At 41.4% G+C, this 17,164-nt stretch overlaps 1 protein-coding gene across 2 annotated transcripts in view; it reads left to right on the forward strand.

Moving 5' to 3' along the window:
- LOC140463151 (cas scaffolding protein family member 4-like) overlaps positions 1-10,498 on the forward strand; it is a 100,989-nt gene extending 90,491 nt beyond the window's left edge. For both annotated transcript variants that reach the window (XM_072556917.1, XM_072556916.1), the window contains exons 5-7: positions 785-2,185; positions 6,164-6,262; positions 9,753-10,498. In XM_072556917.1, coding sequence (XP_072413018.1) covers positions 785-2,185; positions 6,164-6,262; positions 9,753-10,187 — 1,935 coding nt within the window. In that variant the 3' untranslated portion in view covers positions 10,188-10,498. The remainder of the gene's footprint in view (positions 1-784; positions 2,186-6,163; positions 6,263-9,752) is intronic.
- The last annotated feature ends 6,666 nt before the right edge of the window (positions 10,499-17,164 follow it).

Genomic DNA, 17,164 nt, shown 5'->3' on the forward strand with positions numbered 1-17,164 from the left:
GACCACGACCCCAAGGAAGATTGGTTAATTTAGCATAGAATGGGATCTTGAATTTGGTCTTGCAAGAACTTCCTTATGGCATTTACTTCAGAAGGTATGCCTCAAAGTGAAGGGACCATCCTTTAGAGCTAGGGGAAATTCCTTCAGCCAGTTAATCTGTGGAACTCATTGCCATAGAGGACTGTGGAGGCAAAGTCATTGAATGTATTTAAAACAGAGATGGTTTTTGGAAAAATCTAGCACATCTGGTAGTGTCTGTGGAAAGAAATCAGTTAACATCTCGGGTCAAGTGACATTTCTTCATAACCTTCAAAACTTCTTCACCTGAAGAGGGGTCACTGGTCCAGAAACGTTAACTTTAATTTGATTTTTGATTTGATTTAATCTTTATTGTCAGGTGTGCTTAAATACTCTACATAGACTGAAAAGTGTATAATGTCGCCACACACGGCGCTAACTTATGTACAAAACTTAGGTAGAGTTAGTAACATGGAGAAACAAAGTTAAAAGTAAAGCATTACGGTTGTCCTTGGTACAAGTGGAAAAATAAAGAAATAAAGATTTCTCTCCACAGATGCTGTCAGATCTGCTGAGTTTTTCCAGCAATATCTGTCTTTGTTTCATGCAGCTGTTTTTTTATATACACAAGGGGATTAAGGATTGCAGGGATTGGGGTTGAGAGACATATCAGCCATGATCAAAATGGTACAGCAGACTCGATGGGCAGAATGGTCTAGTTTTGCTCCTGTATCTCACGGTCCTACGCGTCTGGTTGGTTTTGCAGGTGTACGATGTTCCTCCAAGTGTATGCAGAGATGGGCCGAATAGAGAGAGCAACTACGACATCCCGGTGTCTTACGGAGGCGAGCCCCAGAGGTTGTCGGTCGGGCCGTATTGCACCCTGCCCGCTCCCCGCAAACTCAGCTGGGACCCAGCGGACGCCAGCCGGGCTGCCAAAGCCGAGCTGTACGACGTGCCGCTCTCCAGGGACGGAGCCGCCGTGCCCAGGAAAGCCCTGTACGATGTTCCTCCCACCACGGGCGGCGCTGGAGGCTGGGGTCCGCCTGACCACGGCACGCTGCCGGCCAGGCTGCAACATCCGGGCACTGCCCGCCAGGCGCTGTATGACGTCCCCCCGGCGGCGGCGGCGGCGGCGCAGCGCTCACTTTATGACGTACCCCCGGCGCGCGAGCGGGCCGACCCCAACCGCCGCCTGTCGAAGTTTCCAGAAGTCTACGACGTGCCGGTGAGCGCCGCCAGACTCGGCCCGGACCCCGCGCATCACAACGTTTACGACCTGCCCCGGCTCAGCCCCGGAGGCGCGGGCGGTGCCAGGAGCCCCGCGGAGCCCGTCTACGATGTGCCCCCGCAGGTGTCCAGGGACGGGCAGGCCTCCCGGGAGGAGAAGGAGCCCGGGCCCCAGGCCCAGGCCCAGCCCCAGCCCCAGCCCGGCCCCGCGGTGCCCGACACCGCCCGGGAGATCACCCTGGACGTGGAGATGGCCGTCGGCCGGTTGGTGCAGCTGCAGCAGCAGGTCGCCGACTCGGTGGGCAGCATCATGGTGTTCGTCAGCAGCCGGTGGAGGCAGCTGTCCTTGCTGGAAGAGAACCTCGGCCAGATCCGCTCGGCGGCCGGCCAGGTGATGAAGTCGCTGGGCGCCCTCATGGACTTCGTGAGGGGGGTGAAAGTCAATGCCACCCGCCTGACGGATGGCAACCTCCAGAACCGGCTGTACAAGCAGCTCCTGATCCTGGAGGACTCCTACCAGATCATGGTGGAGACCTGCCAGGCACTGGGCACCTCGGACTGGTCACTCGATGTCCTGGTGGTGAGCGACCCTCAAGCCAACCCTGACGACCTTGACCGCTTCATCATGGTGACCCGGACCGTCCCAGATGATGTGAAGCGACTTGCGTCCATTATAATTGCCAACAGCAAGCTTCTCTTCAACCAGGTGGCAGGGAGGAAGGAAAGACGGTGTCAGCAGCCATCCCCTTCAACGCCGGGCAAACCACAGTCCACCAGTGACAACCAGCCTCGTCCGCAGAGGAAGACCAACGGGCTCTCTATCAAACATAAAGCCCCACTGCCAACGCCTCCAAGGAAAGAACATAATTCAAAACCAAGCAACCTGCTAATCGCCAAGCAAACTCACATAGAAGACTGCGATTACGTCCAGTTACAGGTGAGTAAATGAACGGCAAGTGCCACAGTCTCAAATAACATTTAAAATCAGTCCCAGAGCAAACACCCATTTTTGTGCTGCGAGCGCCATTTGTTAGTGGAGGGCATATAGTGCCCACTTCTGCTGACAGAGCCTCCACGCTCACTGGGGTCACCCTTTGATAATCACCCACCCTGTGGTATCTCATTTAAACTGTAAATCCTGAATTCTGAACAGCAGGCATACTCTCTGCACACACTACATCCCCTGGCAGTTTCTCCCACTGCTGTTACTGAACTGTGATCAAACTGTGCTAGCACTGGTTTGTGCCTGCGTAGTTGCTCACCTCCTTCTTAGGAATGCTCTGTTAGATCCTGTTTCACTTCTCTGCTGCCCGATTCACTTGCTTTCTCCAGAAACTTTGGAACATACGAATGGAAGTTAGCAATTTAGCCCCTCAACTGTGCTTTATCATTCTAGATTGTGGCTAATCTTTTGTCTCAAAACCATTTTCTGCACTTCCCTCTAATCGTTAGATAGATTTATGGATGTTAATGAAATCAATCTGTACTTTAAATGTGCTCATTGACCAAGCTTTCACAGGTCTTGGGCAGAGAATTCCAAAACTACTGGCTGCAGAAATTCTTCCTCTGTCCTAGGTGGCCCTACCCTTACTCTGAGACTGTGCTCCTCGTTCTAGACTCCCCCAGCCAGGGGAAGCATCCTGTCTGCATCTACCCTGTCTGTTTTGTTATGAATTTTTAAAGTTAATATTTGATCACTTCTCATTCTTTTAAATTCCTGATAATACAGGTCCAGTTTACTATCCCAGAAATCAATCTGATGAACTTGTTCTACATTCATTATATGGAAAGTATATCCTTTTGGAAAGGGGACAAGAACTGCACACAGTACTCCAGGGGTGCAGTCTCCCAAGGCTCTGTGCAACTGCAGAAAGGCAAATATACTTCTCTACTCAAATTCTCTCTCAATAAGGGGCAGTGTACAGTTTTCCCTTCTAATTGCTTGCTGCACCTGTGTGCTTGGGTTTCACATAAATACATGTCCCTTTGCACAACAATCTTTCACCATTTAACAAATAGTGTACCCCCATATCGTCTACCAAAACGGATAACCTCACTTATTGACATTATATTCCACCTGTCGTGTTCTTGCCCAGTCCCTCAGCTTGTTTAATTACCCATGAAGCTCCTTTGCATTGTCACAATTTTTAATTTTACGTAGTGTTGTGTCACAGCAGATTTTGTAAATTTTAATTGGCCAAATCATTTTTATAGTGAACACCTGGGATCCAAGCACTGATCCTTGCTATACCCCACTAGACACAGATTGCTAAGCTGAGAATGATTCATTTATTCCTACTGTTTGTTTTCTTTATTGTAACCAATCCTCATATTATCCCAATCCCTTGTACTTTAATTTTGTTCATTAACCTGTGTATGTTATGCAGCCTTCTGAAAAACCAAAATACACCACATCTACTTGTCCCCTATTATCAACTCTATTAGTTACATACTCAAAAAAAACGGTTTCTCAAACATGATTTCCCTTCATAAATCCATGTTGATTCTGTTCAATCAAATTATTACTTTGTGTCCAGTTATTATATCCTTTCATCGTTTCTAGTATTTTCCCTACTACTGATGTAAGGTTAACAGGTCTGTACTTCCCTCTTTTCCCATGCTCTCTTAAACAGTGGGGTTAGATTTCATTCCTTCCAATTTACAGAATCTGCAGAATATTGAAAAAGAAATTACCAATACATTATCTCTATAGCTGCCTCTTACACCACTGTGGAAAGTAGATAATTATATACTGGGGTTTGTTAACTTGCAGTTCTAATAATTATTGATAATGCTTCTTTACTAATTTATTTCAGTTCCTTATTCTCACTCATCCCTTGGGTATATTTATTTCTGGGAGATTACTTGTAACATCCTCCCATATTTAGTTTCTCTGCCACTTTCCATGATAGTCGCATGTCTCTGTCTATAGTGGACCCACAATTGTCTCTGCTAACCTTTTTTATATACCTGTAGAAGCTTTTACAATCAATTTTTATGTACTTAACTAATTTACATTCACGAGCCCTCTCCAGAGCCTTTGCTGCTACCACTCTCAAGTCCTCATTCTCTCTCCTCCGACCTCACTGTCCATTCCAAAGTCCCTACTGGTTTCTCTGAATCACCGCGCTCTCTCCTGCGACCCTGCCAGTCCCCCGCAGCTATTACCGGACGTCTTCTGAGCCATGACTTTCTCTACTGAACCTCTAAGTATTACTTCTATTTCCAACTGCTGTGAGCTGCAATCAATCTGGCAGTGATCAGAAGCAGAGATTTCAGGATGACCTGACATCTCACTACATGCAAGCAGAGTGAATATCTTTCATGTTATAATCTGCTTTTGCAAATTTCGTAAAATTATATAAGTTTTTGATGAACAGATGTTTGCAGTGTAGAAAATAAGGAACAGTAAAGTGTAATCTTGTAACTAGAGCAAATTAGTTACTATTTGGGTAATTTCTGCCGAAGCTAATATGTGACTCTGCTCCAGAACAATCCCATAAATCTACTTCAGCTTTTCCACAACTCTGTTGTATTTTAATCATGATTTGGAGGTGCTGGTGTTGGACTGGGGTGCATAATGTTAAAAAATCGTACAACACCAGGTTATAGTCCAACAGGTTTATTTGGAAGCACTAGCTTTCGGAGCGCTGTGCCATAGAGATTGAGATTTTTTACTTTGTATTTTAATAATCTTTAATTATAGGATTTGCTGTGACAGAAAGTACAGTTACAGGTGTGGGCGATGTGGCCAGTACAAGTGTGCTGCAACCAATCTTCGCAGTTAAATGACACTCCTGAGAATTCCTCGTTTACTACAACAGTGACTATGCTTCAAGAAGTACTTAATTGGCAGCAAAGCACATTGGGGTGATCTGGTTGTTATAAGCTGGCATCTGTCAGAGTCTCTGTTATAGACATTTTGAATCAACCTGTTCAGAGATTATACTGTACACCACTGGAGGAGGTGGAAATTGAACTGAGCCTCCTGGCTCAGAGATAGGGACTCCATCACTGTACCACCCTCACTTGTATTCTGACACATTCAAAGGATCCTGTTTTGATATTGTCATACAAAAGTCATTAATTTTGCTTTGCAAGTTCTGAATGCATCCCAAATCATTGTTAAGCATTGATCAGGAAGTTAATAGATATGTATTAGTTTCTCCCTACATAACAACAGTGATCCATGGCTGCAGAGCATATTGCAATGTGAAAAGAGTTAAACAAATGCAATTGCATCTTTCCTCCTCAAATCCTGCTGCATTCCTTGTGTCCCTGTAAATATTATTCCCAGGTTCCTTTAAATCTTGAAGCATTCCAGTAGGCCCTTTAAATAGTGACACACTCTCAATGACCTTTAGATACCGACACGCTCCTTGGCACATCCTGTATTTTGTACAAAATCCATTCTCAGAATGTGGGCTTGCCTGCAATTATTGCACATCCTAGCTGCCCTTGAGAAGGTGGTAGTGAATCACCTGTCAATCTTGTGCTGTAATTAGATCAACATTGCTGTACAGGAAGAAAGTCTGGGAGTTTGAACCAATGAAGAGATAGCAACATATTTCCAAGTCAGGATGCTGTTTGGTTTAAAAGGCAACTTGCAGATGGTGATTCTGCTGACCTTGTCCATGCCTTTTTGGAAGGTGCTATCTAAGAAACTGCGAAGAGACTGGTGCAAATTCAGGAAGTAGTGATCCTGATAGCAGCTTTTACAACACAGCTGTCCACTTTGGCAGCATAAGTATCAATGTGGCCTGTGCTTGTACCTCTGCAGCAAAGTCTGCCTAATGACTGGTGCTCCTCAGCAGGCTGGAGGTTGATGCTGGCAGGTGTAAGCCCTTATTGAGTGGACCTCTTCTGGGACCTTGAGTAACATTCTCCTGATAATCTCACTGGTGTTTCTTTGCAGAGGAAAGAGGAATTCAAAAGGCAAGAGCAAAAAAAGGAAAGCATCAAACACCAAGAGCGAGAGACCTTCAAGCAAAAGAAGCTCCTTTTAGAACGAAAGGTACCTGCTTCGTTGTTGCTGAGATTTTGTAAAGTACATTGTTGCTTAAGTTTGCACCATATCTTTGATTTTTAAGTCTTCGAGAAACGCATCGAATGTGCTCTTTCATTAAAAGTATTTCTTGAAGTGGTGGGACTTTATTTCCCTTTTGTTTCATGTTAGAGGGTTAACAGGTTTGAACCATAATGGTGAACGTGTATCATTTCCTGTGGCTGGACCAAAGCCTGTCATTCTTGTGCTGTAAGTACATTCACAATGCTGTTAGGGAGGGTCTCCAGGAGTTTGAGCCAGTGATACTGAAGCGATAGTGACATAGTTCTGAATCAGGACTGTGTGAAACTTGGAAGCCTCCCCCGCTCACCGCCCCCCCCCCCCCCCCCCCCCCAAAAAAAAACCTGTCTTCCAGCAATAATGTAGAGGAGCTCATTAATTCTTTGGTAACGAGGATTGAGTCTCTAGTCAACTGCCTCTGTAGCTTTCCTTTCCTTCACGTATCACACTAAGCCAAATCTCCCCTCCCACAGTCATAAACTTGTATCTTTCTCCAGTTTCCATAACTTATGTTATATTTCATTTATGGCAAAGAAACTTCAAGCTAGCAGGTCATTATCAGTGTTTGGGCTCTAAACTCTCAACTTCCGCATCAAAACATCTTTCTGTTCCTTTCCCATCCTGTGTGTATTTAAATACAGCTGTATTATTAATGTCAACTGTTCCATTTTACTGAATTCCCCTTTGGGTATGGAGTTACTTTGATATCAGTGGTAGGGAAATATTGGAAAAAGTTCTGAAGGATAGGATTAATCAAAACATGAAGGACAGGCATTGATATGGGATAGTCAGCTTGGGTTTGTTAGAGGAAAGTCCTATCTGATTGAGTTTATTTGAATAAGTGACAAATGAGGGCAGTGTAGTTGATGTGGTTTACATAGATTTCAGTAAGGTCTTTGACAAGGTCCCACATGGAAGGCTGGCCTCTAAGGTATCCAGGGATCTAAATTTGGTTTTCAAATAGAAGGCAAAAAATAATGGCAGAGGGTTGGTTATGTGATTGGGAGTCTACAGACAGCAGTGGAAAGCAGATTTGGTACTGAGACCCTTGCTGCTTGTTATTTGCATTAACAACTTTGAGGATTTGAAGGTATAATTAAAGTTTGTGGATGGCAAGAAAATTGGTGGTGTTGATAGTAAGGAGGATTGTTTCAGGCTACAGTTTGACATTGATCATTTTGGGACGTCTAATAAGGGAAAGCTATATACAATGAACGATAGATCCCTAGGGAGTACTGAGGAACATGGGGACTTTGGTATACAAGTCTGTAGATCTGTGAAGATATCAGCACAGGCAGACAGGGTGGTGAAAAAGGGAGCACTGAATAGAGGAACAGGAAAGTCTTGTTACAACTTTGTAGAACATTGGTTAGGCAACAGATTGAATACTGTGTGCAGTTCTGGTCACCATATTATCAGAAGGACATGATTGCATTGGAGAGGGTGCATAGGAGATTCACCAGAATATTGTCTGGGATGAAAAGTCTTCAGTTTTGAGAAGTTACTGGATAGCTGGGTTTGCTTTCCTTGGAACAGAGAAGGCTGAAGGGGGAATCTGATTGAAGTTAGAGTTGCTCATGTCAATCTCTTCTCTGCTAAGACCAGAGGGCATAATTTTAAGGTGAGAATTGAGTAGTTTAGAGGAGAGGTGATTTTTTTTTTAAAATCCAGAGTGTGGTAGATATACTGCATGCTGTCTGAGAGAGTAGTGGAGGCAGATACTCGCACCATTTAAAAAGCATTTGGATGAGTGACTAAAATCCCAGGGCACAGTCAGTTGTGAACCAAGCACAGTTAAATGGATTAGTATAGATTAGTGTTTGTTAGTTGGCAAAAATGTAATGGGTTAAAGGACTTATTTCTATGCTGTATGACTGAGTTGGTTCTGATTTCTCAATTGGATTTATTAATACCCTATTATGAGTAGATATTGGCCTGGCCTAGGTAAAAGTGTCTTCCCTGCAGTCTGTTCTGCTATAATGTGGTAATTGTCCTTGTGTGACCTTATGTTGTAGAAAATTGTGCAATGGAAATAATAGCACCTATGGTTTAGGGACGAACCACCAAAAATGTCAGTAAAAATTTGAAACAAAATAGTCGTTAACCAAACACAAACAATAGCACAGTCTAAGTAAATGTTAAAATCATATATATTAATGAAAAATAGTCAATTTATACTTTAAGGGGTTTCTAAGTTTGAGTACAGGTCATACCAGTCTGCACTCAGGTTCCCTGGTTATATAGTCCTTTGAGTGACAATCTGTCGAGAACAACAGAATCCATGAAACTTCACCACGTTAGTTTCTTGCCACTTGGAAACCAATTCCTGCATCTCACAAAACTGCCACTTAAAAATGAGAAAAAAATTCCAAATGAAGGCTTCAGTAATTGTTCGGATTCATGGTGATGAAGGTGGTTAGAGGTCAGTAGGTTTATAGGGACGTGAAGAGGTTACCAAGATCGAGAGGGCTTAAGTACAGGAGGATGGTGCAGAAAATAGGGAGGTTTACAATGCCAAGAGGTTTCAGGAATCTGGAGAGGAGGGGGTCTGAAGGAAGTGACACACACACAAAGGGTTGTTGGGAGTGTAGGAGGTACACCGAGAACAGTTCTCTGATGTGGAGCAGTTGTGGGGATTGGAGGTGGTTTCACAATGAGGGAGAGTATAGAGCCCTAGAGGGTTACAGAAGTATACCCCAGAATGAATTTAAGGTAACCAGGGATGGAATTGTGTAATAGCCAATGGGAGTTTGCTTTCTTTAAAAATCGTTCCCCAATTCACCAGTCATGTTACAGCCAAAATGAGTTGACGAAACACACGTTATAGGAGAATGACCTGTATGTCTAACATAATGAAAGATTCTGACAGTGTAAAGATCTTTTTTGGGTGATGCTTGAATTGTTTTCTCCCTGGAAAGTAGAAACCCATCTCCTTTCAGTTTTACCTTGGGTATAAGCTCAACTCCAGGTTTATTCTAATATGTTTGTTTTTACATCTTTTCCAGTGCCTCTTTGCTCTTTTTTAAAATAGAAATCAGAATTATGCATGACCTTTCAGTTGTAGTCGGACTATGATTCTATCAGTTTTATACAGTCCCACAGAAATGAATTCTTGAATTTTTTTTTGTTGTCGTATTAAATTGTTCACCATTTTAATGATGTCTGTCCGTCTGTACAACTTAGACTTTCTAAAGGGCGTGAGAAAGGGAGAGTGAGTGTGATGACATTTCAAAAAGTATTTCATGGGTTGTAAAGACTTCAAGGTGTCTGATTGATTGTGAAAAGAGTAATGTAAAGGCAAATCTTTTATTTCATTGTCTTTGGGAGTTTGTGTGCAAAAATAAACTGTTTAATTTCATACGCAGTGCAAGTACTTGAAGAGTGTTGTTTGCTACAATTCAGATTTAGACTTCCTTAACTTGGCTTTGCTCTTGTGCAGATGACAGAAGAAAAGATTCGCAAACCAAGAGATGGCAGTATTAAAGAGCTGAAGGAGACCCAGTCCCTGACCTCTGGCAATGACCAATGCAGAATGTTCTTCAATGCCCTGCAAAAGGCTATCATCGTGTTCACTAACAATGTCAATGAAAACCAGTCCTCTGAAGTTTTAATCAAAAACAGCAAAGTAGTGATAATGATTGGCCAAAAGCTGGTGGACTTGCTGTGCCGTGAGACCGAACAGAAGAACGTTCACAAAGAGATGCTTAGTAGAAGCAATCAGTTCTGTGGATGGATGAAAAAGGTTGCCATGGCAACTAAGAATGCAGTAATGCAGCCAAACCCCACGGCCTTACAAGAGATGAAAGATCAGGTGGCAGAACTATCTCAACAGGCCGAACAGCTCAGGCTCCTATTAGAACAAGCCACATCTTAGAGGGGAGCTGAAAACTGAGAAGCATTTTATTTTATCTCTTGGCTAAAATTCACTTTACAAAAAAAAAAGATTTTTGCATTTTTCTAATTTGTTTTATCTCTTGCCATTTGATTTAAGCCAGTTTTTAATGAGACAGTGCAGTATAGCAAACTGGGATCAAGGTTTTATTCAATAACTGGTTAAACTGAGGAAGAAGCTAACTGCTAGATTTTCAATCAATTAAAACTTTGTTCCTGTGTAGTGACATCACATTTTCTGTATTTATAGCTAAACTAAACAGTATTTATTAAAAAGGGTTGGATATTGTACAAGAGGAATGAATCTGGTTCATCATAAACTTGCCACATCAGAATTCAGATTCTTTAACCCCACCTTTCCACTCTTTCTGCACCAAAAATGTCTTAGTTTGAACTGTTTTAGAGTTCATTATAACCTAGGTGAAAAGAAGTAGCTTTAACAGTGTTTAAAACTAAAGTTAAATTCACTAACTAAACTGCAACCTGTGTTTTCACCAGAGAAATTTTGTTATACCAGGGAATTGCTTTTAGAGCCATAAAGTAGTATAAAAGATATAGGTGGATTTCTGATTCCTCTCCCTGGCTTCAAGAGGCAAGACAAAAATAACTGGCAAAATGCAAAAAAAGCATTGATGTGAGTACAAAAGCAACTAGAGTTGAGGTGGAAGGCTGCATTTTAGTATGTAGCATGAAGTTTCCCTAGCAAATCTGGAGAGTGTGAATTGAGGGAAAACCCATCTGGTTAGTCATACGTTGAACAAATGAAGATGGTTGTAGTTGTTGGCAGTCAGTCATCTCAGCTCCTGGACATCTTTGCAGGGGTTCCTCAGGGTCGAGTCCTCAGCCCAATCGTGTTTAGCTGCTTCATGAATGACCCTCCCTGCATCACAAGGTCAGGACTAAGGATATTTGCTGATGATTACACAATGTTCAGCACTGTCCACCATCTATAAGATGCACTGCAGAAATTAACTAATGCTCTTCTGTACCTTCCAAACCCACAACCACTTTCTTCTATGATTACAGCAGCAGGAAATACATGAAAATGCCAGCTTCAGGTTCCCCTCTGGTCACTCCCCATTCATTCTTGAAAATATGTGACTATTCCTTCAGTGTCATTGGGTCAAACATTTGGACCTCCCTTCCTAAGGGTGTCAAGGATGTACATAAACCACTGCAATCCATGTGTTGTAAGAAGCTCACTACCACAGGCTGGCTCTGCCCATTTCCTTTTTAAAAAAAAAAATCATTTAAAGAAAGACAAGTGGCAGCTGAAATGCCTGTTTAGGCAGAAAATGCAGTCCAGTAGGAACAAATCTGTGCTAAGGTTTGACCAAGCTTTGGCTGAAGTGTGGAAGGATAAAGGAAAAGTTGGCATGTAGGTGTTTGCAGGCATGTGGAGGGTTATTGCAGAAGGTGCAAGGATACAAATTTCAGTAAGAATCATTGTCAGAGAAAGCAAGACTTGAAGCTTCACCTCATTTGCCCAATGACACAATTCTGTGTCACATCATTTGGCAGAAATTCTGTATCCCTAGTTTGTTAATGCATTATGTCCAGTCTCTGTTATTGCTCAATCCTCTTGACCTGTCTGTAGCACCAGGGAGAAGTTAGAATTGTACATGTATTGTATGTGGATTCTTAAAAAAAAAGTTGCTTAAGGTACAAGAACTTTACAGTTTAAAAGAAAAATGATAGGTGAGGTGTGCCTGGAGAAAGGAGAAAATCTCAGCACAAAGTGGAAAGATTGAGGATAATATTCAAGTTGCAGGCAAAGAAATGTTTTTGTTAAATAACTAATTTTTATACAGCCAATGACTATAAGGGTCAGTGATTGTTTTTTGTAACTTAGGAGGGAGAGTCCCAGTGACAGTAATGCTGAGAAACCCTGATAAAACAAAATCAGGATGTCTATGTCCCAACACCCTTTAGAAGGTAGGGAAGGAGCAAACTTAGAAACGGTGCAGACATCAGCTTCTTATTTTATTCTTTGCAACACCGTGGTACATTGAGAATGGTTAATTTTCCCTCCCTGAAAAGAAAATAGATTTGTCATAGGGTGCAGAATAACACAATATGAGGTGAATGTTTGTCTCTTCACTACAAAAACCACAGGTTCTTGGGAGGTAGAGATGGTCTCGTTGATGATCATGAACCATAGTGAGGGTGCTTGTGCCCCCATGATACACCATGTGTAACAGCTTTAAGCAGAGTCTCTGCTTAAAGGGGGACTGACTATCTCATCACAATTGAATTTATCTGGGTGGTGGAACACAATGGGCAACTGCAAATTCAGCAGAGTGTAACATGATTTATAATTGATTCACTTGCTTTGTAGTATCACTCAAGACAAGTTTCATCCATTGTTGGTTTACAATTTATCACTTGTCCATTCATTGCACAGAATATTTTGCTCCCAGTGGAACATGTCCAATTTCTCCCATGCATGAGGAAGACAAGCCTGAGTTTAGTACTTGACATCATATACCTGCATTTGATGGTATCCCAGTTAAAATAGATGTTTACAAAACAGTCATTTCCCAAGACTAAATACTGGATTCAATCTTACATAATATCAATAAAAACAAAATTCTTACTCATTTAGATTCAGATGGGAGGGGAAAGCAGTCCCAGTCAAATCACAAAAAAAAATCTGGGTAATGAGCAGAACATGTGACACCTTTGCAAGTGCTAATGTTCAATTTTAATTTTCAATTTTATCTTTTGTCTTGAGTGTTACTGTTTCTTTTCTTTATACACCTGATCCAACATGAATTCTGCCAAGAATACCCAGCTTTCATCACTTCCCTGCTAGAATTCTGACTTACACAATTTTGTGGACTTTTTAACTGAAGTAAACGGTGTAGGATTAGGTTAAATGCTGTTAGTTAGTTGAAAGTGAGGACTGGAGAGAAGAGTCAAGATTAGAGTGGTGCTGAAAATGCACAGCAGATCAGGTAGCATCCAAGGAACAGGAAAATCGATGTTTTGGGCAAGAGCCCTTCATCAGGAATGCCATCACACTCTCAGCCATGCATCTCTACCTAACCTCTACAGTCAGCAATGCCTCAACTAAGAGCCACACTCTCTCAGACCACCACCGGGACCAACACAAGGCCCAACCAAGATTATGCCTCCGCATTTCCAGCACCACTCTAATCTTGACTGATGCTGTTAGATGCTATGCTTTAAAAAAAGGACATGAACAATTTTGGCTAGACCAGTATCCTCATGGTGGAATTTGAATTCAATAAGAATCTGAAATTAAGAGTCTAATGATGACCATAAATCCATGTTGTCAGAAAATCTCACCTGGTTCAGTAATATCCTTTAGGCAAAGAAACTGCCATCCCTACCTGGTCTGGCCTATATGTGACTACAGACTCACAGCAATGAAGTTGACTAGCCAATGACACCCACATCCCACGAATGAACAAACAAAAATCTTGAACCACTGCAGTCTATCTGGTATTGGTAGATTCATAGTGCTGTTAGAGGGACTGGGACAGGTTGACCGTGAAGGATGACAATATAATTCCAGGGCAACTTGAAAGAGATGGCGTTCCCATGTACCTGCTGCCTTTGCCTTACAGCCCAGTGAGTCATCTGTGTTAGATCTCAGATATGTGACAGGCAGTAAAAGATGTTTCAGTGTACTATGGAACTCAGTAGCCTCCTCACCTCCAAGGACCATATGTTAACAGCAATTAGCATTTATACAACACCTTTATTATAATAAGGCATACCAATTTACTTCATAGAAGCAATTATAAATCAACATTTGACACCAAATCACGTAAGGCAATATTAATTCAGCAAACTGAAAACTTGATCGAAGAGGTTTTAGAAATGTTTTAAGAGATGGTGGAGAGATAGAGAGGTTTAGGAGGGAATTTGTGTTTTGGATCTAAGCAGCTCAAGCCACCAACAGGAATGAAGAAAATGAGAATGTGCAAAGAGCCAGAATTGAAGTAGAGCAGCAAGTTTGTAGCGGTGAAGGTGCTGGGAAAGGCAAGATCACTGAAAAAACCAGATGAAAACTTTAAAATTAAGGGCAATGTATTAGGGATTGGAAGCCCAGGTAGGTTATAGAGAGCAAGTGTATTAAGGGTCACTAATGTAAATTCAAATCTTCATAGCGTGAGCCCTCTACCAGAATTCTATCTTATCAATAACATCCATACTGATACAAATGCAACTCTCTTAGCCCAGTCATCATTGTCAATACTTCCAGAATTCATTGTTGAAGCAAAACCATTTACGCTGCACAGGGATTTTGATGTTTACAGAATATTACTTTTCATATTGTCACATTTAATGCAATATTGGTATATAATGCACGATATACAATTTACCCCCAATTCATAGGGGTGTTATTGGTCTTAAAAAGAATCTTGACTTCAGTGATGAAGAGAACTTCCTCTTCTCTTTTAAAGCCAGGACTTGTGGGGACAGAGCCCTTCCAAATGTGTTGTAACACAAACTATATAGGGGATCTTTAGTTTCCTGACTTCAAAATGTGATAGAAGGTATAGGAACCAAGGAGCTCCCAGATCTCAGTGGTTCAGGGCTAGGAAAGAGATAGGACTGTTATACTCTGATGATAATCACTGACTGGACCCCCACTTGCAGAACAGCCATTTAGGCAAAGTAGAAGGAAGCATTTAGCAACTGCAGGCTGTATCCTACCAGAAACCACTAGAATTTAAAAGATATTTCAAAGGACATAGACAATTAAAAGAAAGGCTTGCATTTATCTAACACTTTTCACAACATCAGGGTATTCCATTGCATTGCCCAGCCAATCAAAAAATTGCTCCTGTGTAGTCACTGCTGTGATGCAAGGAATTAGACTGTTGATTTGCACACAGCAAGATCTCATAAAACAAGAGATTAATGGTCAGACAATAAATTTTAAGTTGGGATAAATGTTGGCCAGGACACTGGAAAATATTTCTACTGTTCTTCAAAGTGACATGGGAGTTTGGTTTATAAATCCCATCATAAATATCCTGGATATTTGTTCAAATCTCTGGACGGAGGCTCGAACTTAACAAGGCAGCTAACATTGAACCAAAATGCCACCTGAGAAGGCTGCTGATTCTGGCAATACAACTTGGACAAATTAAAAGAATGTGCTTGATTTAGGTTTTTTATAGAACCCATCAGTCTTACTGTACAATGTTTTCAGTTGTAAAATTCAGAATTGTTTTGTATTTCTTCTAAGCATTTTTTATTCTGGTGAGTGGTATCACATTATGTTTGAAGAGGTGATGCTGATAGAACCATTTTTATGATCAATCCTGTTTTTGTACATTTTCATTAAAATATTATTTCTACAGTTCGTTTTTCTCTCTGGAAGCAACTTTTATATTTAGTGCCTTAAAAAGATATTTGCAAACAACTTAAGATGTTGTGAGAGGAACTGGGGCACGGACATGAGGAGAGATGGTTGGTGAAGTTAGTAAAAGGGGTAGGGTTTAAAGAGACTTGAAAAAGTAGAGAAAAATAGCAGTATGGCCAGTGGTTTTGGGGATAGCATGGAGCACAAGGGACGGAAGTTGGTAATAGGCAGCAACACAACAGACTGGAGCTGGAAGTTTTTGATCTTTCTCAAATACCGCAAAGGAGGGACAGGAGAAATCTTAAGGTGTAGTTGAGAATGAAGGTTTCTAAACTGATGTACTAAGGAATGAGTTAACAGATGTTCTGGACCAGTTTTAAGGAATTCAATGTGAATACCCTATCTCTTCAGTGACTACCACAAAGTGTACTCAAATTACTTCGGTGATATTATTTCACCTTTTAACATCTCTGAAACTACTCTTCATACTTAAACATTGCAAAAATCTTTAAAAGAATTTGGCTTTTCCACTGCTGTCATCTATACCACCTTTTATGTCCATTGCCTCTTTTTTAACTGATTCTTGATTCATTATTCTTTATTAGTAAGGGGATCAAGGGTAATAGGGAGAAGGCAAGAGAATAGAGTTGAGAAACCTATTAGTCATGATCGAATGGCAGAGCAGACTCAATGGGCCAAATGGCCTAATTCTGTTCCCATATCTTGCCTTATGTTCTATATGATCACATACTGGTCCGATAGTTTCATTCATTCCTGCTATTAATAGGACAAATTGAGGTGAATGGCTTAAATACATTTTAAGCAGCAGGTATATGAGCACAAGGGAGAAAGGAGTATAACAGAAGGATACACAAATAAGATTTGATGAAGACTAAGACACTTGAATGGAATACAAAGACCACCCAATAAGGTTAAATGGCCTGTTTCTGAGCTGTGATTTCTAAAAAGTTTTACACTTCAAATTTTTTCATGTCAATTTCACTTGGCTTATTCAGCCATTTCAGAGTACTTAACTTGGCTTTATATGTATATCTCAGATATACTGTGCAAGTTTCACATATCGAAAAACACTGCCTTAAATTAAACTGATGACCCACAGGGATGCCTACAGTGGTACTATTTGATTTGGTACGAGGCACATTTTAGTTGAGAACATTTCCTACAATACAGGTATATTTACTTATTGTGTTGTAAATTCCATTGAAGGTCAAGCTTTATTCATTAAACAAGGAAGTAGAAATATTTTCAACCACAATCTGTAATCTTACCATCCAACATGGGCCTCAGACTACCGTTACCATTTAGGCAGGGAATTAATCTTAGTACAATAAAGACTAGGACAGGAATATTTGGTGAAGCTACAATGCTGGACTACTTTCATGCCAAGTAGTTGTAGCAGCATCCAACAGGCAGGATGAAACAATTCTACAAACCAAGGGACCAGATCCAAGTTCTGCAGTCGTATCACATCCAGCTGCAAATGATCATAGACAGTTAAAAAATTCAATGGAAGAGGAAGTTCTGAAAATACTTTCATCCTCAATGGTGAGAAAGCACAATAAGTCAGTGCAAAGGCAAAGTGCTCTCAATTTTTA

The sequence above is a fragment of the Chiloscyllium punctatum genome, chromosome 37, assembly GCF_047496795.1.
Source record: "Chiloscyllium punctatum isolate Juve2018m chromosome 37, sChiPun1.3, whole genome shotgun sequence".
Lineage (NCBI taxonomy): Eukaryota > Metazoa > Chordata > Chondrichthyes > Orectolobiformes > Hemiscylliidae > Chiloscyllium > Chiloscyllium punctatum.